The following is a 27066-nucleotide window of genomic DNA, read 5'->3' on the forward strand; positions in this document are numbered from 1 at the left end:
CAGCTGAGAAGTATCCATACTAAAAGAATAAGCAGAAGCTTAATACATTCCCTTTATTCCCCTTTATTATTTCTCAAGAACTGAGTTAGACAACCTCAAAGCCTAATCAAGAAACTTCACAGATTTGGTTATAAAAGAGAAACTTGTTTTTAGTGATAGATGATAAAAGGGAAGAGAGACTTTCAAAAAGTACAAGGCATGATGTCACTGTAGGCTGGAGAATACAGCAAGTGTATAGCATCTTAAAGACAAACATTTATTATGGCCCATGGAAACTTATGCCATAATTCAGTTGGTAGTCTGAATTGTCTGAATTGTGACATTAAGAATCTATGGTGCCATTAAGACTCTCCCCGCCCCCCCTTCCCTCCACAGCAGGATAACATAGCTATGTTTCTGGAACTTGTGGCAAATAGCTGTCAAATAAATTAAGTGGCAGGGAATACATCTCAGTCTCAGAGGCACTTGGTGGGCCACCATGTGAAACAAGATGCTGGACTAGTTAGGCCTTGGGCCTGATCCAGCAGTGTTGTTTTTATGTCTCATTAAGCTCGGATAATCCTAAGGTCTCCTGTTCTTCAAAAGCACCACTTCAGAAGGTATTCAACCCACAAAGTTATACATTGTCATCCAACATGTGTGAGAAATATACCACATTCACAACGATACTTTCCAGAAACTGACAGAACAATTGACCTCACTCCCTCGCACTAAGTTTTATTTGTTTTAAAATCTCTCAGGTTTTGATATTTTTGTCTCTTTAGTTTCTTTATATTTCTATGAGTGGAGGAATGATATCCATTATTAATAGGCACTAGTTTATTTCCCTATCCAAACAATAGTAGACCCTTTATCAGCAATTCCAACCTGTGATTGATGTATTCCAACAGAACGTCCGTGGTTTTTCAAAGCTATTAAAGGGCTGGGAGTTAAGCTGTGTAGAAAATAATCTCTTATTTCCACTTAATTAACCAAAATGGAAAAAGGAAAGAGGAAACTTAAACTGAATTCATCAACACAAGAATATGAACAAATAACCAAAAGCTCCTTACCTTCATGCTTGTAAGTCATTTCTTGGCAGCCAGAAAAATATAGGCACACCAGAGCACACAGACAAATGAAAAAAGAGAAATACAAGACAAAAAATATGTATTCCATCCTAATGTTGCAGACACTGAACACTTCCTGTTTCTAATCAGCAAAATATTATAGTGACATTTACAGAACAGCAAATAGTCCCCAAAATTCTCCAGGTTCCAAATAGTATTACTCCGTTGGAAAGCCAGAAATGTTGGAATGGTTTTTTTTTAAAACCAATTTCATTCATCAGTTCATGCAGTTTAGTATTCAGCTACATATTATTCTTAAATCAAGAGATGTAAAACTATAAAAAGCTGCTTGCTCAGAAGAAAAACATGTTTAGCCATACGCACACAACCACATTCCTCTTTCCATAGCTCCACCGTATATAGAAATAAAGAGTCCCACCCTCTGTACTGCTCCTCAAGATCTGAGCTAATTGTCAGCACCATGCCACTCTTTTAAAAATCCCATGACAATTAACAGAGTGCCTAATGAAAACTAACATAGCAACAGTTACCTGGTACGCTTAGATACTAGCAAGGGAATGCATCAATAGAACCATGAAGGCCATCTAATCTCCCACTGATAAGGCCCAGCAGCTTATGCTACAAACTACAATATGCCACAAGCAGAGAACAAGAGCACTGCAAGAGATATCTACAGAGCAAATACAGCCAACTGACAAAGCCAAGTCACATAGGTTAAAAACAAAGCCCAAAACAGAGTCACTATTTCTAGCCAACATGATCTGGGGCAAATATTACTTCCCACAAATATGGAAGCCACCCACAAGCGTGTTCATTTTCTCTCCGGCTGTCCATGCAAAATCCAACTTTATTGAGGATTGCTGCTTTGTCATAAAATGTATTCCCCCTTTGGGCAGAGGCCTGCCAACCTTCCTCCATGGTTTAACAGTCAAACATGTGACCAGATAAATGTGCTACAAATCGCTCTTCACTTTTACTGCAGGATACCTGCAAAGGCCTGCTGTTTCTAACCCTTGTCACCAGCTCTAGGATGGCCCTTTACCTTCATGGGAGAGAGCCATGTCATGTGCAGGGTTGTTCTTTCTGGCTGAGTGGATGTAGTTTGTCTCCAGCCTCTCACCAAATACTCGTATCTACCTGGTCAGCCTCCTCCTTTCGAGACTCATCCTGAGCTGTCATTCAGCATTAGCTTTGTTTCCTTGCACCAAACCAGAGGTTTCTAATCTCTTCTACTGTTACCAGACAGCTCGATTTCGGGGTAGCCCAGAGATCACACCTCTATTCATATCGCTTTGGAAGGTTATCCAGCTCCAGACTACAGGATCATAGTGAAATTTTCACCTGCCTATGTTTGATAAGACTCAGATTGGGTCACTCAGCATGAGCAAAGCATGGGGCAATGCACCCCAATAACAAAGACTGGGTGGGATGCCCCCCACCCCTCTCTTTCACAAGAGCAGACAATAGCCAGCAAGCAGACCCCATTTTAAAAGGTGAATTAATTAAGAAAGGAATCCTCCCTTTCCCAGAGATAACAGTGGAGCACGCCTTGGGAGGCACACAGATAATCGGTGGATTTCCCAATCCATTCTAAAACAACAAATTAGCTGGCAAGGACTCAGGGAAATGAGCGCATCAAAAGTGGAGATGTGTAATCTAGATACCTGAAGGGAGACATCCTGTTCTTGAGGTAGCCAGCCCAGCAGTCCTATTCATCACATCCAATACAGTAACATAACTTTACCTATGCCTTTGTTGACAAGCTACCTTCAGAGTGATTAAGTTTGGGTGGCAAGAGACCTTTGTCTTACATGGAATCTGCCATCCTCTGGATAAGCAAAATGGCTGGGAAACTACCTCAGGGTATATTTAAAGGTATATATACCTCTAGCCCAGGCATCCCCAAACTGCGGCCCTCCAGATGTTGATGAACTACAACTCCCAGCATCCCTAGACAATTTTTTGTGGCTGGGTATGCTGGAAGTTGTAGTTCAGCAACATCTGGAGGTCCGCAGTTTGGGGATGCCTGCTCTAGCCAAAGCACATGGCTGCAGAATCTGCTTGGATTTATTATCCATGGACTCTGAAAGTTCCCAAACTGCGGCCCTCCAGATGTTGCTGAACTACAACTCCCAGCATCCCTAGACACAATTTTTTGTGGCTGGGTATGCTGGAAGTTGTAGTTCAGCAACATCTGGAGGGCCACAGTTTGGGGATGCCTGCAAAGCACATGGCCGCAGAATCTGCTTGGATTTATTATCCATGGACTCTGAAAGTGAGTGGCAGCCTTCGCTCCTTGCCCTTTCCTTCCCACCGCCCTGCCCGTTCCCTGCAAGAAGACCTACAAGTGCAATAAATCTTGTTGAACTGTATTGTATTTCTGTCTCCTCATCTTTTCCAAGACACCAACACTTGCTCAAATTGATACTGAAGCCAAACTGTTCCCCAAGCCAAGCTAATTTCCACGCTCTAAGCCAAAGGTACAGTTGGGGCGTCTAGCCAGAGTTCCAGGACAGTTCTGGTAACACTGCCCTTTCCAGTTGACCTGTGACAACACCCACTAGTTATGTCATTCTGAGACACTGCAGGCCATAATCAATCTAGGTGGACCTTTTGGCAGCACAGTCAGAATGTGGTGGGGTAAGCTATTGGACTCCATCCACAGACTTTCTATGCTAGGAAAACTTAATTGTTCACAGATCAGTTCACTATTTTGAGGGGGGGGGGTTAAACTAAAAAACAAATCCTTCCCATGCTCCTTTAAAAAACATCCTTAGTTTAACATATGCCGATATCTACAGTAAGAAAAAGAACACATATGCCTAAGGCATGACAAATATTTTATTCCCACAGATGAAGAGCACAATCCACTGTGATTATCCTGAATAACCTTCATTGAGGAACTGGCAGAGTAAATCTGATAAAAATGACCAAAATAAAACTTAGTGAGTGGAAGCTAGTTTAACTGAAAATTAATTGAAAATTCCAAGCCACATAATACTTCATGAATATGGGGGCTGTTTATTTCAGAATCAAACCTATAACCACGGCCTAGGTCTTCTCTTTTTCTTTTTTAAAGGCCCTGGGACAACTGCATTCTGGGCTTACAGAGCACATAAGAGTGCCAGATAGAACACCTCATTGCCATCACTAATTGCTTACAACCTGATCCTAAACATGTTTACTCCGAAGTAAGTTCCACTTTGTTAAATGGGGCTTAATTTCAATTAAGTGTGTGAACAGGGTTATAACTAACACTCCTTCAGTTTCAGGCTTCCCTGCTAGATGCAACCAATCCGCAGCCACAGCATTACATACAGGATAAGCTAGGAATTTTACTTATTTATTACATTTATATCCTGCTCTTCCTCCAAGGAGCCCAGAGCAGTGTACTACATACTTAAGTTTCTCCTCACAACGACCCTGAGAAGTAGGTTAGGCTGAGAGAGAGAAGTGAACGGCCCAGAGTCACCCAGCAAGTCTCATGGCTGAATGAGGATTTGAGCTCGGGTCTCCCCGGTCCTAGTCCAGCATTCTAACCACTACACCACGCTGGCCCCCAGTGCTACACCACACCGGCAGATGTTTCAGGTAGCAGGGCTGGTGGCAGCTCCTGACATCATCTAGAAGACAGCATTTATCTTCACCCCACCCCCTTTGCATGAAAAAATCACCTAGCATATGAAAAGTACCTTTGTTGAGTGCAAGGAAAATCAAATGCATGTCTCAGACACAGAAATACTTGGCTGGTGACCCCAGTGGTTCTTGCCAATGGTCCAAGTTCTTATAGCAGTGCACGTGAAGAGGCACAATCTGTTTCCTGGCTCCTGTGACACATGAACATCAGGTAGGGGCTTGGCAGTAGAAGAGGCAAGAGCAGGGCTGTTCAACTTCAGCCCTCCTGCAGATGTCCCATAACATCTCCCATAATCCCTGGCTACTGGCCATTGTGGCTGGGGATTATGGGAGTTGTAGTCCAAAACCAGCTGGGGGGTCCTAAGTTGAGCAGACCTGGGAAAGAGGCACCTATGTCTCATTGGGAACCAGCCTCTTTATGAGCACAGGGCTTTACAATCACAGTGTTCCTCCAGTTTAAGAGCCACACCCCTACAGGTTGGTCATATTCATTCATCTAGACGCTTTCCAGACTAGCTGCTCGTTAGCAGCAAAATGCCTCCGTTTGGGCAAGTCGCATTCGGGCCCCAAACAGCATGGGGAGCAGTCTCGCAGAAACTAACAACCCGAGAAAACAGCAACTTTTTCAAGCCAAATATACGACGTCCTTGCTCTATATCGCAGCGATTAAATTCGCAACAAGGCACTAGAAATGTGAACTGCACTCTGCTGTCCATGTAGGGACTGTGGTGTCACAACACAGGAAGTGTGGAAGCACACTTCCGAGATTTGTCCTGACCCCGTTGTAGGGTCTAGTCTGGAAAGCGCCCTAGTTAGGTTTCTGTCTTGTACCACGCTCTTCCTTGTTCACTACCCTGCAGCTGGGGAGGGAACTAGCATGCTCAGGTCCCTGTCTGCTACATATTAAAACTTATGGCAATACAAAAAAAACCACAAAAAAACCCACAACCTGTTCCAGGGATAGTTCATATCCATATGGCTATAGTGGTATACATTGGTAAAATGAATCTATTAACATAATCCAAAATGAGCCACTTCTTCTATCAGCAATAGCTGCCCACACTCACCTTTATATCAGTTCACATCATTAACTACGAGATAAAGAAGTATTCTTGTATCTCTTTAAAAAGCACATATATTGCCAAATACAAGGTTTTTTAGCCAACTTTATAAAACTGAAAGTTATAGAAATGCGCCACCATCTGGCCATCAATAGTCTGTTCAAGGTTATATTGAACACAAAATGTCTAACATCACATCTATTTTAAAAAAACAAAAGAAAAGACTTTGGGAGAAACACACACACACTCATTCAATTAAAAGCTAACAGCAACTTCTAAACTTTCTTTTCATCCTTTAATGCTATATTTTAATACGGAAAATAAGTTTGGGAAAACCTAATTCATCAGGATGGAACCAAGAGTCACTCACCTTTGGAGGTTTCAAACTTTTCCTTTTCTGCTTTTTAGAGCGTAATAATCGTTCTCGCTCCTAGAGCAAGAGAGATGTCATTGTAAAAAGATATATTTAAGTTATACAAGACAGCATCCAAGATTTTCATAATACAGGTGAAACTCGGAAAATTAGAATATCGTGCAAAAGTCCATTAATTTCAGTAATGCAAATTAAAAGGTGAAACTGATATATAAGACAGACGCATTACATGCAAAGCGAGATAAGTCAAGCCTTAATTTGTTATAATTGTGATGATCATGGCGTACAGCTCATGAAAACCCCAAATCCACAATCTCAGAAAATTAGAATATTACATGGAACCAAGAAGACAAGGATTGAAGAATAGAACAATATCGGACCTCTGAAAAGTATAAGCATGCATATGTATTCAGTACTTGGTTTGGGCCCCTTTTGCAGCAATTACTGCCTCAATGCGGCGTGGCATGGATGCTATCAGCCTGTGGCACTGATGAGGTATCACGGAAGACCAGGATGCTTCATTAGCGGCCTTCAGCTCTTCTGCATTGTTTGGTCTCATGTCTCTCATCCTTCTCTCGGCAGTGCCCCATAGATCCTCTATGGGGTCAGGTCAGGCGAGTTTGCTGGCCAATCAAGCACAGTACACTGTATACTTTTCGGAGGTCTGATATTGTTCTATTCTACAATCCTTGTCTTCTTGGTTCCATGTAATATTCTAATTTTCTGGGATTGTGGATTTGGGGTTTTCATGAGCTTTAATATCATCACAATTATAACAAATTAAGGCTTGACTTATCTCGCTTTGCATGTAATGCGTCTGTCTCATATATCAGTTTCACCTTTTAATTTGCATTACTGAAATTAATGGACTTTTGCACGATATTCTAATTTTCCGAGTTTCACCTGTATGTGACCCAAAAGTTCAAAAGGATATTTTTGGATGTGGAAACTGAAGTCACAACATGTCACACAGAGAAGCCAAAGATATCATCCCCCATTACTTTTTAAAAGTTTAACTTTTTGTAGTGGTTCCCATATCTGAAAACCTGGCAAAAGCATGCTATAACTAACTAACACACACACACACACACACACACACACACACACACACACACACACACACATATCTTTGGACCAAACTACAAATGATATTAAATGCAGTCCCAAGCGTGTGCTTTTTATTTTCCAGCTTAAAGAACAGCTGTGGGAGAGGCAACTGGGATCACAGTGTGCAGGGAGGACATGTAACCCTTTCACTTTGCATAATGGTGCCAATGAAAATGACCCAAAGCTCCTACTAGCTCCAGGAGGAACACTTCACTGGTGCCAGTTTTCTCACTAGATAAATGCAATTCCATTCTTTTTTCACTCTTCCCTTGCTAGTAACTTCAACCAGTCTACGGACTGGGTAGGACCCATGACATCACTGCTAATTAATGACAACTGTACCCTACCTTACGTCTGCATCATTTTATAAATGTTTTAATTTGTATTTTTTGAATAATTATTTAGAGCTTGTACAGTTAACTGTAACACAAAGCACTTTTGCAGACCTTTAGAATATAAGACATGTACAAACCAACCTATCTCCCCTTTAAAGAGAGCATGGCCCACCATGTTGTTTCACACTTCCTTCCTCCTCCACTTTCCTTTTACTAAAGTTTTTCTTTGAATCCTACACCTTCTGCACTCCACTACACACAATTTAAAAAACAAACACAGAAAGAATGAGAAGCAGCAAACCTCAGTGCAATTATCTCTTGCTACAAGGTTATTTCCTCCCCATCCACCTAGTGTATCTCTATAGATGGTATGGTGAGGAAGGACATGATCACTGTGCATAAGAGGGAGGAGCTCTACGTTTTCCATTCCCAGAGCTGGCTCTATAGTGGCAGGATACAATGGCCGCTGTTGTTAACAAGGATGACCTGCTAGCAATCAGTCACAAGGAGCTGTGCCAAAATGTAAGCTATTCTTTATTTGGATCAAGTGATCATATGTCCTTACAAATAGATTTCTAAGCAGATTTTTTTTAAAGGCAGCTAAGGCTGAGCTTGGCAAAAAATGTAATATTACCACTGTGAGGTCATCAATAACATGTCGTTGCTCTACAACTTGCAGCTTAAGGAACTGAACTTCTTGTTCTTCACGTGTGCTGCTGAGGTCATTCAATGAAGTGTGCCTTCTCAAAGCTGGTTGGGCAGATAACTTCTCTTTCTATAAAATATATATATATATTCATTTCGACAGACAGATATTATGTAACTTCCTAGAGCACACCACATCAATATCTACAGTTCAAGCACAAAGAAATACTAGTACAAAAAATTGTGTGGTAAACAACCTTAAATTTTTAGCATACTTTCCTTAAGTAAAGGAAGGCAAGCTTATGAGATCACCCAGGTGTTAGGGATGTGCGAACCGGTTCGAATTCAAACCAGGGTGGTTCGAAGGTTCGAATTCGAACTAGATCAGCCATCAGATTCGAGCTGCAGGTTCGAATTCGAACCAAACAGGGGGTGGTTCGATTTGAACCGGTTTGAACTGGTTCGAACCTCCAAAAGAGAGTGGGGTGGTAGCTGGCACCCATGGGTACCTACCACCCAAACCCCAAAGCAATTGGACATTCATACAATTTTTAATGAATTTTTGAATTATATTTTTATTTTTTCTCATAGGGTATAATGGGACTCGAACCAGCCCATTATTCCCTCTTGTGGATCACCCATGGGTGCCAACAACCACCCAAACCCCAAAGCAATCGGACACTCCTACGATTTTTTATGAATATTTGAAATATTTTTAATTATTTTTCTCATAGGGTATAATGGGACCCAAACCAGCCCATTATCCCCTATTGTGGAGCACCTAGGGGCATAAAAGTGGAGTGGGTGGTAGGCACTCAGGGGTGTCTACCACCCAAAAAACCCCAAGGCAATCGGACACTCCTCCGATTATTGGTGAATTTTTAACGTATTTTTGAATTCCTCATAGCGAATAATGAGGACTGCAGCAAATGTATAGCTTCACGTCGGGGGGAAAGGGGTATCATAGAGCAGAGTGTGGTGGGTGGTAGTTTCCAAGGTGGGCAAGGAAGCTATCAGAATTATTTGAAAAGAATTGGGCAAAAGGCTGATTTTTAAGTGATTTTTGAAATTTAGGCGTCTTTAAGGTTTTTCTCCATAAAGAAGCATGTAGGTGTCAGCAAATGTCTAACTTCACGTTGGGGGCAAAGAGGTGGCCTAGAGCAGAGTGTGGTGGGTAGCCTAGAGCAGAGTGTAGTGCTCAAGGGGGGCAAGAAAGCTATCAGAGTTATTTGAAAGGAAATGGGCAAAGGGCTGATTTTTAAAGTTTATGTGGATTTATGGTTTGTCATTGAAAATCTAATATGCTACCAAATAATCTAGACTCAGAACACCTCAGAAACAACAAAACCCAGTACCCCATGGGTTAGCAACCCATGGGGGTGGTTGGCACCCTCTTTGCACTAGGCCACCACTAACTCTGGGCCATCCCAGCACCTCACAAGTGGCTTTAAGGTTTTTCTCCATAGGGAAGAATGGAGATTTCAGCAGCCCCATAACTGCACTTGGGGGGTGCTGGGGTGGCCCAGAGCGAGGGTGCCAACCACGCCCATGAGTTGCTAACCCATGGGGTACTGAGTTTTGTTGTTTCAGACACATAAAATTCAAAAATCACTTAAAAATCAGCCCTTTGCCCAATTCCTTTCAAATAATTCTGATAGCTTTCTTGCCCCCCTTGGGCACTACCAGCCACCACACTCTGCTCTAGGCCACCCCTTTGCCCCCGACGTGAAGCTATACATTTGCTGATACCTCCATGCTTCTTTATGGAGAAAAACCTTAAAGTCGCGTAAATTTCAAAAATCACTTAAAAATCAGCCTTTTGCCCAATTCCTTTCAAATAATTCTGATAGCTTTCTTGCCCCCCTTGGGAACTACCACCCACCACACTCCACTCTAGGACACCCCTTTCCCCCTGACGTGAAGCTATACATTTGCTGCAATCCTCATTATTCCCTAGGAGGAATTCCAAAATACTTTTAAAATTCACCAATAATCAGAGGAGTGTCCAATTGCCTTGGAACTTTGTGAATGGTAGGCACCCCTGGGTGTCTACCACCCACCCCACTTTTGTGCCCCTAGGTGCTCCACAATAGGGGATATGGGCTGGTTCAGGTCCCATTATACCCTATGAGAAAAATAATTTTAAAATATTTCAAATATTCATAAAAAATCATAGGGGTGTCCGATTGTTTCGGGGTTTGCATGGTTGTTGGAACCCACGGGTGCTCCACAATAGAGAATAATGGGCTGGTTCAAGTTCCATTTAACTCTATGAGGAAAAAATAAAAATAAGTTTCAAAAATTCATTAAAAAATCGTATGAGTGTCCGATTGCTTTGTGGTTTGGGTGCCAGCTACCCCTGGGTGCCAGCTACCAGCCTACCCATTTTTGGATGTCTGAACCGGTCTGAACCAGTCTGAAACGGTTTGAATTCTAACCGAACCAGGGGGAGGTTCGAGCAAAACCAAAATCGAACCATGGTTCGAATTTGAACTGAACCGGGCAAACCGGTTTTGTGCACATCCCTACCAGGTGTGTGTTTCGAGCCTGTTTGCACACCCCTTGATAGATAATCTTTCAATGACCAAAATTGTTCAGGCTATACACCCAAAATCATCCCATGCGTGGTAATGGAGTAATTGGGTATGGGTGCGTGAATACATACATACATCGTATGTACGTCACTACAAAAGCATAATCGTAAGCTTTCATCTGTCTGCTTCTCTCTGTGTGTGGTAGAGTGTAGCCTGGTGAAACAGGAGGTTCTGCTCCTACTGCCTCCCCTTTTTTCAGCCTAAAATTGCTGTTGCCATCCAGACCTCCCAAAAGGTAGGTTTTCACTTGTAGATCATTTCAGGTCTTACTGGGGATGGTTTGATACAGCTGCTCTCATTTCCCTTTCTTGTGTTGTTCTCCGCTGAGCTACTGGGCAGCTCACTTACTTTCTGTGGGCTTGCTATTGTGGTTCCCACAGTTTCTTCAGGCAGCTCCTGCAAAAAGCTTTTTCTCTTGCAGAAACAGTGGCTGACATTCTAATGAAATGTCAGCTCTCCGTGAGGTCCGCCAGTGCTGTGGACACCATTGACTACCTCAGCACTGCCACTCACTGTGCATTTGTGTATGTGTGGATTTTGATTACTTCTCCTTATTTATTTGAAAGATTACCTCATAAATGGACTCATGGAGCTTACAACATAATTAATTAAAAACTGACTAAAACAGCTTCTAATATCATAAAGGTGCAGAATAAGACAGTCATTAAAACAGGGCAATCACAAAGAAATACACAGAGTTAGGGCAAGGCCTGCGGAAATATAAAAAAATCTTCAAAATTGGTTTATGTGGCCCTGGAAGTGCTCTGTGCCACCGGAAAAAAATGTCCCTGAAAGCTGCACAGCCCTAAGGGACATATTTGCAGGTGACACAGAGGGCTCCCAGGGGAAGGGGTGGTTGTAGAAACTCACCCCCTCCCCAACCCCTTTGTGAGCTCCACTGCTGCATTAATCTGGAAGTCATCCACAGCATGAGTGCTTTGTTAGTCAGGATGTCAGCCAGCATTCCTACAGTGAAATCTGAATTTGTCTCCTAGAGAAATCATGGGATCTCTATGCATGCTTATCTCCCCTTCTTCACACCCAGGGCCCTACACAGGGCTGTAGAGCTGGCTGGCTGTTACTGGAATGGCAATAGTGCAGTTAAGGGCTATGGGAGTGGCTATCAACACAGCTGTCTTTACTCCTATTACGATTATGCTTTTGGCATTGCTGTTGGGCGACAGGAACATAGAAAGCTGCCACATACTGAGTCAGACCCTAGCTCCATCTTGCTCAGTATTGTCTTCACAGACTGGCACTGGCTTCTCCAAGGTTGCGGGCAGGAGTCTCTCTCAGCCCTATCTTGGAGATGCTGCCAGGAACCTCCTGCTCTTCCCAGAGCGGCTTCATCCCCTAAGGGGAAGATCTTACAGTGCTCACACATCAAGTCTCCCATTCATATGCAACCAAGGTGGACCCTGCTTAGCTAAGGGGACAAGTCATTCTTGCTACCACCAACTAGTTATACAAGCATAAGTTCTGGAGCAGCCCGAATCTTTGGAGCTTTTCAAAACTGACACTTCCTATGTCCTGCAATCACCTGAATCAGCTCTAAAATCTACCAGAATCTGTAACATGCAAGATATTGCTGCTCACCATTTCCACATTTTCCTTGGAGAGGCTCTTAATTTTTTCTTCCATCCTCTGTATACTCTGCAGCATGTTATCATTCTTTTTATTCAACCTTTTGTTCTTTTCTACAAGTGGCTTAAGTTGCACTTCTGTCTCCCGAGACCGTTTCAGCTATGAAAAGGTTTAAAAAACAAACAAACACCAGTAGACTAAATACAGTTGAATTCTTCATAGGGTCACTTTGACCTGAAATGATTGCTACCAGTGGCATGCTGGCATGAAGCTCATGCATCACCAACTTCGGAAGTGGAAGCCAGAGCTAGGCAAACACTGTACTAGACACTGCTGCTCCTTTCACATACCATCCCAGCTAATATCACTATAAAGTCACAAGTCACATGTCCAAGAGTACATGATCTTGATTATTTCATGTGTCTCTAATTAAGTTACAGAACTTTTTCCTTCACAATACTGATTATTTCATGTGTCTTTAATTAAGTTACAGAACTTTTTCTTTCACAATACTGAAGCACTAAGGTTAACTTTTCATCAATGTAATTATTTTTCATTGATAGCAGTGTTTCAATAGTCCTTGAATTGTGTAAAAGCACTTAATAGGATTTTTTCAGAAAACTGTCCCTTCCCCCATCCCCTCGGAAATATCTAAGCCTTAAATATAAAAGAAAGAAGAAAAACCATTGGAAAACACTGGAAAGCTGTAGCTATTGCTCTCTAGTAAAAAGCAATTAAAACTAGGTTAAAAGTTCTGGTCTTCCCAATACTAGAAGCAAAGCTGAAGACAATTAAGTACAGAAGACCAAAGATGAAGAGTTATCGCAAAGCGAGCTCATGTGGTAATAGGAAGACGACGCCAAGACAACACACACAACCTTGAAGATGTTATATCATGCAATATGTGAAAGTGCATTTGCAGCACAATCATAAGAAGAAACAAAGCTGACCTCAGGGTTCTTAAGATCATCTCTGTTCCATTATACTACAATCCATTGGTACATTTACGCTGGCTGGAGGGCCACAGGACATCCATATTCCCTGTGCTGGCGGATGCTGAAAACAAGCCAACATCAAGCCTCTGTACCTGCTTAATACCGAGGTTATGTCAATGTAACCACAATACTGGCGCAACTCCTCCAGGGTAGGGGTAAAAAATGGGTGACACTAAAAGCATGTTGAGGGAGCAACAGGAATTTGATACTGCCCCCAGCAATAGCATCCACTAAAAGAGATGGTGTAAGTCAAAACACTCTCATAAACTCAATGGAGAGTCACCTATTGTCATGACAGAGCATAGGATACTGACTCTGTAGCAACTCATTGAATGTCAACAGAAGCAAATAAATTCCTGCCAGGCAATCCATACTTCAGGTGGTAGGGCACAAGGCATGGGGTTAAATCACTGGCACGCAAGGGATAGTTTGGTGATACAATGGCAAAAGGACACTTTGCACAAACAGCCAAAAATATAATCAGATATAGGAAAAGCATATGGGTAACATTTGTCTTCCCTGAACCTTCACAGATATTCTAATTCACAACTCCATACTTCCAAATGCACCCTCAACTCTAGTCTTCCAGCTGCAAGGGGATGCAAGGCATAGCACTCCACTAAAGTAAGCATGGGAGAAGGATGCCATGCTTCAAAGTATAACCACTGCAAATGCCTCTCCCTCGCTCACCATATACACATGATGAGCAGTTACCTGCATATGGAGGTTCCACAAAATATGTGAAATGTATTGGCTACATAACCCTCTCTCCCTCACACCAGGGACACAAGGCGGGGGGGGGGGGGGAGCGGCTAATGGATCTCCACATGCACCAGTAGATGGGGATATACCTAGGGAAGAGGTATAATAGGGAGAACTACACCCGCTCCTTTGCTATCTGTTATATATAGCTTTCAAAAGGCACAGAACCCTGATGTAACCACCATGGCTGGCAACCCTATTCATGTGCTTTGTTCAGAACTCTTTGCTTGAAGAAGCTGAGGTGGAAAAGTGGAAGTGTGAACACTACCATGTGCCCAAGACCTGTTTGCAAGCTGTGTGTGCATGCACGTACACACAATAGTAAAACAGCTTGCAGTTTGCAAGCTTGCTTGCAAGTACTCAAGAAAACTGCCAAAGTTTGTTCAAATCGTAATCCTACATGCAACCCCAATGCTAACCCATGCTTTTCCGTTGATTTTTTGGGCAGTCTAGGCTAGGTAGCCCATGCAGCTATCTATTTATCTATGAGATTCAAACTTGTGTCTGCAGAGATGATTAGAGTATATCAGTTAGGAGCTCATGCTGTGCAGACCACAGTGGTTCACATTGTCAAGGAAATGATGTTGCCCTTGTGTCTGTGTGTGTGGTGTAGTAGGATGATGTCACAGAGCTGTTTCCCCAGCATTGTGCATGGGATGGCGCCTTCTATGCATGTCTGATGTGTGGGAGATCATTTGCAGATCATATTGCAACTGGTATCTGTTGAAAGTTTTGTCACGGACAGTGGGGGAGTGTCTATTTTACTACCAACCGTGTAATTTAAAATAGTTTTGCTGCTTAATAGTGTACAGGACCCAAAGAACGTTATGCCAGCACTAGACTGACATTAGCAGGCTTCTGGTGCAGGAGGGCCATAGGATTGTTCTGCTAGTTACATTACCAGTTCATTCCTTTCATCCGCTAAAAGTGTATTTCTGTCTTCAAGTTTCCGTATTACTGCATTCAGTTCAGCTATTTTTAGTAGAAATCTCCGCATATCTCGCTCATCCATATGTTGCTCCTTTAAAATAAAAAAGCCGCATTAAAGCACACAACTGTCAAAAATGTTACCCCATAGAAGAGTAAGTGTGAATTATCACAGAAAATCAAACATTCACTATTTGAAATTGATGTACTTGCATCCACACAGGAAAACATGCAATTGACATATACTAGTAAGGGGCTGAGGGTGCAAGTGCTTTTCTGTTTTATGCACTTGTGTGACACTTATACGAACTGCTTGCTATTGCTAGTTTTGTTAGTTCTAGGCCAAATTTCTCCACCCATAGCACTTTCAGCAAAGTTTGCTATACTGGGAACCTTTCAGAGTAGGGAGAAACTTTTGAAATGTTTACCCATTCATTGTGTGCAAGAGAGGGAAGGTAGCGATGAAAGTGACAAACACTTTCACGTGGGGAAGCAGAGCTGAAAAAGCTAATCCACTCTCATGCTTGAAAAATCCAGTTAATGTTTCAAAATAGCTTAGGAAGACTTTTATGGGTGTTTTATTTCAAACATTTTTGGAACACTAATATTTACACATGTACAGACTCAAAACCTTTTCCCAATAAAAATTTCCAATAATGTCTGAATATTTGAAGGTTTATGCTGAAATCCTAAAGTCTACCCATTTCTTGATAACTGGAAAACCCTAGGAAGCAATAATATTACTAGCAAATAAAACCCTTTGGAGAATTGATGCAAAGCTTAGTGCTGCACTATTTACTTTTACTATGTAATTTATAAGCTGTCTTTCTAAGGTTAGAATTAGGACCAAACTTCATGCTACATAATGAGATTGGTCCCAGCATGCTTTATCTTTATTCCAAAACAGCTGCTATGGGAGGACATATCCAGAGTGGGGCTGAGGCAGGGTCAATGGGTTGAAGCTCCCTTCCTCCACACCACAGTCGTGATCCAGATCAACTCCACCCCCACCCCCAAGCCTGCCATGTAGAACAAAAATCAAGTATGCCAGGGACAATCACGTTAACCTAACATTTAATTTGGCCTTCTAGTGTAATCTGGGAACATGTTAAAGTTTTAGCCCAACCCCTGCTAACTGGGCAAAGAAGCACTTTTTGAAGTGGTGACTCATATATAGGTTGAGAGCTATGGTTCTTATTCAGCCCAGCATAATGTCTCTCCATGTCTGGCTGATGTTGGTGTCACCTTTGTGTGTGTTTTTAGATTGTAAGGCCTTTTGGGACAGAGAACCATTTTCTCATACCTTTTGCTTGATGAAAACTTCTTTGAGAATGTTCTTGTTGGAAATAAGTAAATAAATATTTTTAGCTGTTAGCAATAACAATAGTATGATAGACATGTGAAACACACTTAGTTCTCTTACCGGACTTCCTGCAAGCTCGGTGACATCTCCCACACCAGGAGGAAGCTCTCTTTTTGGGCTGCCATGGTATCGTTCTGCCTCTTTCACTTGAACAAGTTGTTCATCCAGTGCTTCTTTCTGGAGTAGCAACTTTTGTGTATGACCTGCCTGGACACCAAGATCTTTCTCCAAAGCCAGAATCACTCTGTCCTTGCCTTTTATCTCATCCATCTTAAAGGGAGTTAGAAAACATCATTAACAATGTTTGCAAGCACTTCCAAGAAAAGAGTATTCTTTCTCCTTAGCAACACTTTCACAGTAGTCAAATAATGCCAAGAGGGAAGTACTGCAGGAATTAAACATCTGATTCTTGTTTAGAGTGCTCCTTTGGCTTATTTGGTAATATGCAAATATAAATTCCTTTGAGAACCGTCGATTCCTTTCCATAAAGGTTGGGAACAGACAAGTGACACTATGGGAGAAAAAGGCAAAATGTCACCCTCAAGGATTAAAATCCACTTCTTTTCAAAGCATCACTATTTCTGTGGTTCTTGAATAATAAGTTGCTTAAGAGTGACAGGCTTGCTTTTAAAAGTGTGTACTTATTCAGAAAGCATTTAGGATTCTCCAGAACCTACAGTATTATGTAAATATTGAAAAAGTAAATTAGACTCTAAGCAGAACTGAAATAAAAATGTCTAACAGATATATAAGCACCAAAACAACAAAAAATAAGATCATGTCAAATAATGATTAAAAAGTCAGCAGAAATACAAAAGAGAGTCAGCAGGAAGCTACAGCATCATCATCAACAGTAATGAATAAAATGTGATAATATTTACAGTATCAAACGGAAGCTACTTTTTAGAAGTTACCATAGAAATATCACAAAATGTGTTTTCATCATACTTTGACTTTATTTTTGAATGTAATATAATATTTTCTCCAGCTATACAATTGTGTGCTATAAGTACTTGCACTGAATTCTTTTAATTTTTTAATTAAATAAATAAATGGACCCCAGGAACCAAGACCAGGTACATTTTTTAAAAGGTCACACACCAGGCTCACAAACTGTCCTGAATTTGACAGTTCCCCACATCTCTCAAACAACCATTATTCTGCACACTTTTAATGTTTTCTCATTCTGTATAGACACTGAAACCAAATGTGAGATTGGAAACAACATTTAGAGGAACGAGGCTTGTGAAACTGGTGTGAAGGTAGAGTATTTGCTAGATATTCTATGCCTGTTCAACCCTACCCAATTCCCTAAGTGAGCCACTCTTTGCTTCAACCATTTAATTAGAGACCCATATTTATTTGATGAAATGTGTTGCAAATTTTGGAAGCTATTGAGGCCTGAGAGTATTCTGAAATGTCAGAATTTCCTGGGAAAGAAATCAAAACAGGTATGGAAAATTTTCTCCAAAGTGGAAATTCTCTCCAAATCTTAGGGTTGCTCCCAAGGAGAAACTGAATTTCTCTCTGAATTTCAAGGTTTTTCTTTGAAGAAATATTTTCAGATGGTTTCCCCACACCATAGGAACATAAGAAGCTACCGTAAACTGAGTCAGACCATTGGTCTATCTAGCTCAGTATTGTCTACATAGACTAGCAGTGGCTTCTCCAAGGTTGCAGGCAGGAATCTCTCTCAGGCCTATCTTGGAGAAGCCAGAGAGGGAACTTGAAACCTTCTGCTCTTCCCAGAGCAGATCCATCCCCTAAGGGGAATATCTTACAGTGCTCACATGTGGTTTCCCATTCAACTGCAACCAGAGCAGACCCTGCTTAGCTAGGGGGACAAGTCATGTTTGCTACCACAAGACCAGCTCTCACATCCCAAGTAGAAACTGCAATGGGTGGTACTCATATGTCAAATCACAACTGACAATTTTCTGTAGCATCTGTGTCTCCAAACAGTCCATAAGGGTACGACCAAAACAATGATAATTATCATTGTCAGTAATTAAAAGTGGGCTACATATCAAAAGCACAAATCCCTTTGCTTAAAAAAAAGGCAGGGGGAGACAGTAACTTCTCCATGTTGATAACACCGCTGTAGTTATTGTGACAAAAAACAAATCACAGTAAAATGTAATTTATACTTCAATGTGTCCAATTCTGGAATTTAGAGCTTGTCAAATCTCACTTCCCCTTACTTAAACTTATCCATTTAAATATATGAAATGAACCCCATGGACCCAGACGATTAAAATCAGAGCTAGTCTACAAATTAGGATGATCATTTTTAAAAGGGCAATGGCATTTGCAATGGTTATGCTTGTGTAACAGCTGTCATCACAGAATATAAAGCTGCAATCCAGTGCACACATACCTGTGAGTACAATACACTGCACAGTGGACTTTACTACCAAGTAAATATTTATAACTTCTCATGTAGTTCCTCAGATCCCAGCCCCACCCCACTCCCAATTCAAAAGTCACAATTCTTTCACAATGTAGTCCTAGTTACACCACCTGGCTATAGATTGCAATTCAGGGCACAATTCTATACTGTGAAAAACTCAGAACACAGAAAGATGCCTCTCAGTATGCAAAGATGAAGGCCTTCCTGTTGAGAGCATCAGCCACTTTCTCCATTTCGACTGTTGGCCATACACTTAAGGAACATTATTAAGGAACTCTGGGTGTACTGAAGACCACTGTCACATGAAGAATGTGGGAGAGGTGAGGGAGCACTGTGCAGGCTCCCTCTTTCCCTAGCAGGATCTAAGAACTGTTCCCACTGGGTGGAATCTATGCTCTGGCCTGCCATAGATGTCCCTTGATGTTTCAAAAAAAGCACTGGCTCTGGCCAATTGCCTCATAAGGCATGAAGTACCCCCTGACATACAGGCTCTTGTGCCCTTTATTCATGTAACTGTGACTTTAGTCTTTCTTTTTCCAAATTCAATTTTTATTGATTTTAACAATAATATTATTATCATTCATAACAAACAGAATAAATGAAACTGGACTTCCCGCACAGCTCTCTTCGTGAAACATCAGCTATAAAATTTACCCTTGCTATATTAATAATTCAAAACATAAATTTAGACCCTTACAAACACAGTTAATCTACCCAACCTGCATTTTTTTTTTAAAAAAATTCCAAATCCTGCTGTGTGAATTTAGTTTTTCAGAAGAAGAAAAAGTGGCCATCACAAAAATATCCCTTACCCTCAATAACTGTGTTGAGGATAGGGTATGGAAAACTAAGTATAAACTGAGAGTCTTATGAAACATAGCTCTGAAGCTCTGGAGTTACTAGCAGGCATGAAAAGAACTGAGAGGTACTCTACCCTTCAGCGGGACAAGAAAATTTAGAACATGTCCTGCCTCTGCAATGGATGGGTGCCCATGCCAGGATGCCTTTCTACCACTAAGAATTACAAGATAGCATTAACAGCCCTCTGATCGTCAACAGAAAATAGGGGGGACTCAAGGAGTTGTGGTAACACACAATTATGTCACTGACATACCACTTCTATTAATACTGAAATATTTGGATAGGCATAGGCATAGAATATATTGGACTATTGGCTAAACCTACCAGCCTACGGATGTCCCTCTCACATTCACGCTTTATCCTATTAATCTCATCTTGATGGGACTGGTAGGCCATGCGCAGGTCAGCTGCCTTCATCTTATCTGCCTGCATGAGGTTGCTCAAGGCTTCTTCCAGCTGTTTTTTGCCTGACTTCAGTTCCAGTATCTCCTGCTGCATCTTTATACGCTCACCATCAAAGGATTTCCGGGCTTCCTCCCTGGCTTCATTTAGCAAAGCAGTTTTCACTTTGTCAGCAGCCCCATCCCGCAACACATTCACGGTAGACTGCAATCGCTGGACTTCAGTGTCTTTGATTTTCACCATTCGAGCTACCTCTTGTTCATGCTGCCGAATAAGTACCTCCCGGAGAGCCTGGAGTTCTTTCATTTTCTCTTCATGGAGTTTTGCCTTCAGTTCAGATATGTAGGCTGTGTGCTTGTGCTGCTCCTGTTCTCGCTCTTGCTTTACCTCCTGGAGCTTCTCTCTCAGTTTACTTACCTGGAACATATATATACACACAAACATTTTTAAAATGGTAATGGGTTAACAGAAGTATATACAACAGTAGGAATGCTTGTTATGCAACAAACACAAAATGTGAACAGAGAGAGAGAAAGCATGCGAGAAAGAGAATCCTCTATAATAAAGAGCCACGGTGTAATCCCGTGTCTCCCTGCCTGTGTCTTTCTCGGCCGTTCTGGGCATGCGCAGAGTGCATGCCCAGGACGTCTGAGAAAGATACGGACGCAGAGACACGGTGGCCATGTTGGGGCCGGGAGGAGAAGCGGCGGGCTGAGGAGAAGCGGCCGCCGCCAACGCAGGGAGGAGAGTGCGGGCGAGGCGGCGGTGGCCGCGGCAGGGCGACTGGCCCCGATGGCGGCGGTGGCCGCGGCGGCGGGAGTGCGGGCGAGGCGGCGGCGGAGCCGCGGCCTTGGCAAGAGGTGGCGGTGGCCGCGGCGGGGCGACTGGCCCCGATGGCGGCGGACGCCACGGCAAGGAGACTGGGCCTGATGGCGGCAGCCGCCACGCCAGGGAGACTGGGCCCGCTGGCGGCGGGGGCCGCGGCGGAAGGACTGGGCCCACTGGCGGGGGCGGTCTACTAGCGCCCTTTAATCTAACGGGCTTAAAATTACTAGTGTATACATAAACTCTTTCTGAGATAAATCCTGCTAACTGAGCAAAGAGGCACCTTTTAAAAGTGGCGATTCTCTTTATTGAGCAGGGGGAGAGCAACTGGCCCTATCCATCCCCAGCACAGCACCCCTCCAGTGGCTGTTGCTGGTGTCTATTTTATGTTTCTTTTTTTTAGATTGCAAGCCTTTTGGGGAAAGGGAGCCATCTTCTTTATTTATACCTATGTAAACCACTTTGGGAACTTTTGTTGAAAAGCGGTATATAAATATTTGTCATATTTATATTCTGAATGTAGTGAGACTAAAGTTGGACTACCCACATTATGCTGAAAGGACTCCGCAACAGGGTTTGGCCCCAGAATAAAAGCGTTTGATTTCAAGATTCAAGCCTTGCTATGAACATGGAGAAATTACAATTATATTTTATTATTTACTTTATATTTTATTTTTAAGCTGTTTTTTCCAGCAACAAAGACTCTCAATGGAGAGTTTACAAATCACAAAACATTGCAGTTATTTTTTTAAAAAAATTGCAACTACACCAGTAGTGAGGGCAGCAAGAGGAGGATGGCAAGAGGAACCTTTAAAAATAAATCAGTAGGCGCTTACCAGCATTACTGCAGCACCTGCAAACTGTCTCAAGCAGCAGCACTCCACCTGGTATCCTATGCAGGGTGGTGGTGCTTCACCCGGCATCCCATGTGGGGACACCATGCTGACCACGCAGAGGCCAGGGCCATGCCACCGCCTCATGTGGGATGCCAGGCGGAGCATTACTGCACCACACAGGATACTGGGCAGAGCACTTCTGCTTGAGACAGTTTGCAGGTGTTGCAGTAACTCTGGTTACTGTTAATTTATGTTTAAAGGTGCCTCTCGCTGCCCCCCGCCACCCTCACCAGCCACTATTATTGTACACAAAATACAAATATGGAGCAATATCCAGACTAAGTTACTCAACAGTACTCCTCAGGAGTTACTTTATGAACTACTTATTTTCAATAGGCCTACTCAGGAGTAATAGAATTTGGCTGCTACCCATTTTTAAAAACCATTCACTGTCCAATTCTGGTTCAGAGGAGGATATGAATAAAAATGAAAATAACTTATGAATTGGTCAGTCCAAAGAGCATAACTGGAAAGTGAACTGCATTCATATATCGAAATGTACCTGACCTTAATTACATACCTTCCAACATGTCCCTTTTCCCCCATTCACCTCAATGGGAAAATGTTGGCAGGTATGTTGTTATGTCAGAAAAGAGGATTTGAAATACAACTTGCTACCCTGCTGTCCAGGGCAGCCATACAATTCATAACTTCCGAAAAGAAAGCAGACTTCAATTAAGTCATAGTTTGATAAAACCATATTTTATAGTGACTGCAATTTAATGTGGAAATGAAGTTGCCAACAAAAAGTACTCATCATAATTAAGTTGATAAGCATAGAGGTTTGCTTAGTTCAACAGCTTTTTCAAGACTGCTGGATAGCATCATAGCCAGTAAGAAAACAGTTGAACAATATCCAGAGTGACTGAGATGGGAAGAAGAAATGATAGAAGAAATGCATGATAGAAGAAATGCAATTAGACATTTTAGAATTCAATATGTCATTAAAAAAAATTCAGTGATATTTCTAATACGAAAGAAAAATCAATGCTGCTATTCCATTACTCTCTTTATTATATTAGTTATGCAACTACTAAAAGTAGGAGCTGGATATATACATTGAAAGTCCCTGTCTGATGGAATGGGATTACTGTTGTGCCCATGCTAACTTCAAGTTCGTGAGGTAATCTAATTGCAGTCATCTTTGACTAAGCTTTTCACTTGTAAGCTCATTACAAGGACAAGAACTTGCCCTAGACAGTCAAAATCCAAGGAAATGCTACTCCTCCCTCCTCTTTTGCACAGAAGGGAAGCAACATGGCAATTAAAATGGACAATTCAAAGCCCAGCCTCAAGTATTTATTTTTGTGACCATTCCCTCACAGATTTAGATCAGAACTATACTCAAAGAAAAACATCTCTCAGTTTCAATACCCTCACTGCTTCTGACTTTCAACCAATACAAAATCTACTTTACTGCTTTTGTGCATATTACACACACACACACACACACACACACACACCACAATCTTGAAATATAACAAGAGAAAACACAAAATCCATCAACAAACTTCATTAAAAATTATGCAGCACAAGATACAAGAAAAAGCATGAATTTTCAACAAGCCTCTAGAAATCAGGGAGAGCAAATTAACAGATCCTGGAGGCCTGGTGGAACAAGACTGCCTTCAACTTCCAAAAACTTAGCAGTGAAAGAGTTAGACATGCTTCCCAAGGGATTGACTTCCAGATTCTGAGTGTCACAACCAGCTTTCCCACATGCCTGCCAACTGCACTTCAAACAATGGTGGATGGAGTAGAGCCTCCCCAGAAGATTTGAATAGACAGGCAGGATTATGTAGGAGCAGCAAATGGTCCCAAATTGTTTAGGGCTTAAAACATCACAGTCAGCAGCACTTTGAATTGGGCTCGGAGACAAACCAGGAGCCAATGCAGACTGAATAATATCATCATGACATGGCTTACTCATGGTTTGTAAACTGCAGTTAAACAGCAGCTCTGAGTTCAGACAAGCCACAAAGTTGTGGTTTAACAAAACTTATTACAATGACAAAGCTCTGCACTGGAGCTCAGGAGGTAAAGGGGTGGGGGAGAAGGGAGTTTATAGGCTTGAGAGTCACGTTCATGATCTTAAAATACGGTTTATTGATCATGTGAATCACATAATCTATGATCATTTGTTTCACACATTATTAGCCCTATTCAGACATTATGTGGTACAACTGTACAGATGGCTGTGCACTCGTACATGTTTTTGTGTGCATGAATGTACCTGCTGCATTCGTTTTAAAAGTGAACCTGGGTCCAGGCCCCTCAAATGTATGGTATGGGTGGGAAGTGCACTTCTGTACCTGCATTGAACATAATATATGAATAACTGTACACACATTGCACAAGCGCTGAACATAATGTGTGAATAGTGCTATTACAAGTATGAACCCACAACAAAATGTTGCAGCATATCCCTGGTATGCATGCATTACCTGAGCCAGTGCATGAGCATGGTGAACGTTCAAGGCACCTTTTCCCCTCAGAAGCAGAAGGGGTTGTGACTGACCTGAGTGAATGTTCTTCAAGCTGAGATATTTCCTGCTGTTTCAAACCCTCCTCCCCACCCCCAACCTCGGTCACCACCCAGTCCCATTAGTCCCACCTGGTTGTCTGTTAACTGCCAAGTTTGTGAACATTCTGCTCTATTGAGTTACATTGGGGCAGTTTTCAGAGGGGTTGCCCCCTTAGGTATCTGCTTCAGATTTTTGTGAAACTGACATATCTGCAGGTTACTTTGAATCTGCTGGTGCCTCCCTCTCATCCACACGTGATCCAGTCACACATCCATAAGGATGTATGGTGCTTTAGAAAATAGATAGCTTTAGCTAACCGTTCATATGAATGAACACTGTGGAATAGCTGAGAATATTTGCATGGACAAAGAACACATTATGTGAACCAGCTTGAAGAAGTTAGTCATTTTCCCATTCAATTGCACTAGGCTTCTCAAAGCTTTTAATTGTGTATGCCAGAGAAGCACAAAAGAAAACAGCATAAATTAAAAATGCTTACACTAATCACACACCAATTTTGCTGACTAATAATCAAGCAACACTGGGAAATATTTGGCTGCTGCTCATATGTTCAGCCATCTAGAAATTTCTAGGCAGGAATGTACAAGTGAGTGAAGAAGTAGCAAAATATCAAATCCACGACAAAACCAGGCAGCTCACAAAAGCTACTGATAGAACAGACCACTTTCATGAAATTATAGCTTGCTGTCATTTGCTTTCATTAACTGAAGTCTCTAAGCAAATGAACAATCTAGAGGAAGACAGTTTCAGAATAAGTGAGATTCAAAGCCAAGAACTTGATGATGTAGATAAACACCAGCTCTAAATCATTCAGCAATGCAGTCACTTACAGGCATTGCACCCAGACCCAAGGAGACACAGACATGATTGTCTGGTGAAATTGGCCACATTTATTGAGACACAGTTCATTGTGTGCTGGCATGGCACTCAGCTGGGATTGGCGCTCCTCCCACCACAGTGCGGTTCCTATAAGGCCGGCCACAAAAGTGGCCGCCTTGGCCTAGATTACCATGGCACTAGAACCTTGGCTCCAAGTGTCTCCAACACTCTAAAGCGGGAGACGCCCTTCCTAGCCAACCTAATGTCAGGTCTCTGGTACCAATGACACCCCTCCAACACCGTCCAGCCATACGAAAGGATGTCACTTGCAGAGAAGAACAGATTGAGCGGCATCCCTGATCTGTCAAGACCCAAGGGATCCGCCCCTCCCCCTATATGCGCTTACCTAAGGTGCTTACCTCAGGTGCAGCACCGATTTTAAGCTGATGCTTCCCACCGCACTGTCCCTGCCAGAATGTGACCGAGAAGTTATGGCCCCTAACTAACTACTGGGAATACAGATATAGACCGGGGCAGGCAAAAAAAGGCACATACCACCGGCCACTTTGGTGTGGACCCAAAAAATTCCTGCCCGGCCCCAAATGGCAACCAACCAAACCCAGCCTATATCTGAGGAATGGGAGGGAGGGGGTGCCTGTGAGAGACAGACTGAAGCGGTGCATGCTTGCCGCGCCTATTTTTAATTATTATTCTTTATTTTTACATTTTATATCCCGCTCTTCCTCCAAGGAGCCCATAAGTACTACATACTTATGTTTCTCTTCACAACAACCCTGTGAAGTAGGTTAGGCTGAGAGAGAAGGGACTGGCCCAGAATCACCCAGCAAGTCTCATGGCTGAATGGGGATTTGAACTTGGGTCGTCTCAGTCCTAGTCCAGCACTCTAACCACTACGCCACGCTGGGTCTCTTTGCCTGGCCCCGCCCCGTGAGCACCTGGGAGCCAATGGGTGTGGCTTCCCCAGGTCACGTGCTCCATGGGGAGGGGGCAAACGAGCCAGGCCGCCTAGAAGAGCGGCGAGTGGCTGGATTAATTGCACATTCTACGGCCACGTGTGTGTATGGCAGATAGCATTGTGGCAGCAGACTCCACCCTGACATACGCACATTCATGAGAACACCTGTAAAGAGCTCCTGGCTGCTCAGCTGTATGTGCAGAAGGCTCTCTTTGCATGATTAGGAAAACTTGCTTCCCAAAACTGTCAGGTTAGATCAGAAATCTGACATTTCCCAGCATTCCTGCTGGACAAGCAAGCTGCCCCTCAGCTGAGAGGCAGTGCAGGGGCCACCTGAAAGGTAAATAGCCAGTGCAGTCCCGCTCAATTGACAGTCATTGCGCTGGCCATTTATTGTAACTTTTAAATGGTCCATGTGGAGCCTCTCAGCTGAAGGGCAATGCACTGACCATTTGAAAGTTGGGTACAGCTATTAGGTGACTGTACTCTTCATAATTCCATCCATGGAAAGTCAGTTTCTGCCCATCCCAATCTCAGAGTGTATACATCTTACAGATTTCTAAAATGAGAGAGTCCATGTTTTTGCCAGTCACTCCTTCAGCTTAGAAACATTTGGACCATGCCAGGAGGCTGGTGGGGGAGGGGGGAATATCAGGATACGGTACGTCCTCCATTTTTTTGTTTAAAGAAAATTGTCCCCCACCCTGAGCCAGAACCAGTTCAGACTAGTGCTGGACCAGGCCTGGCTCTAGTGTGCAGAGGACTGGACCTGGTTCGGTTTGAGTCCAGTTCTACTCTAACCAAATCGGGTTTTCCAGTTTTGTACACACTCCTAGTTGCTGTTGCTGTTGTCTATCTTGCGTTTCTTTTTAAATTGTG

At 42.6% G+C, this 27066-nt stretch overlaps 1 protein-coding gene across 17 annotated transcripts in view; it reads right to left on the reverse strand.

Moving 5' to 3' along the window:
• The window catches only part of JAKMIP1 (janus kinase and microtubule interacting protein 1), a 212443-nt gene that overhangs the window by 129389 nt on the left and 55988 nt on the right, over positions 1 to 27066 (reverse strand). For 15 of the 17 annotated variants that reach the window (XM_053251866.1, XM_053251862.1, XM_053251864.1 and 12 more), the window contains 6 exons: positions 20048 to 20542; positions 16513 to 16722; positions 15064 to 15183; positions 12418 to 12564; positions 8217 to 8357; positions 6138 to 6197 (listed from right to left, as the gene is read on the reverse strand). In XM_053251866.1, the coding sequence (XP_053107841.1) occupies positions 6138 to 6197; positions 8217 to 8357; positions 12418 to 12564; positions 15064 to 15183; positions 16513 to 16722; positions 20048 to 20542 (1173 nt within the window). Of the gene's footprint in view, positions 1 to 6137; positions 6198 to 8216; positions 8358 to 12417; positions 12565 to 15063; positions 15184 to 16512; positions 16723 to 20047; positions 20543 to 24290; positions 24313 to 24364; positions 24420 to 27066 lie in introns of those variants that run through there. The other 2 variants (XM_053251869.1, XM_053251870.1) reach the window with 2 other exon arrangements.

This window comes from Hemicordylus capensis, chromosome 5 (genome assembly GCF_027244095.1).
Source record: "Hemicordylus capensis ecotype Gifberg chromosome 5, rHemCap1.1.pri, whole genome shotgun sequence".
NCBI classification, from domain to species: domain Eukaryota; kingdom Metazoa; phylum Chordata; class Lepidosauria; order Squamata; family Cordylidae; genus Hemicordylus; species Hemicordylus capensis.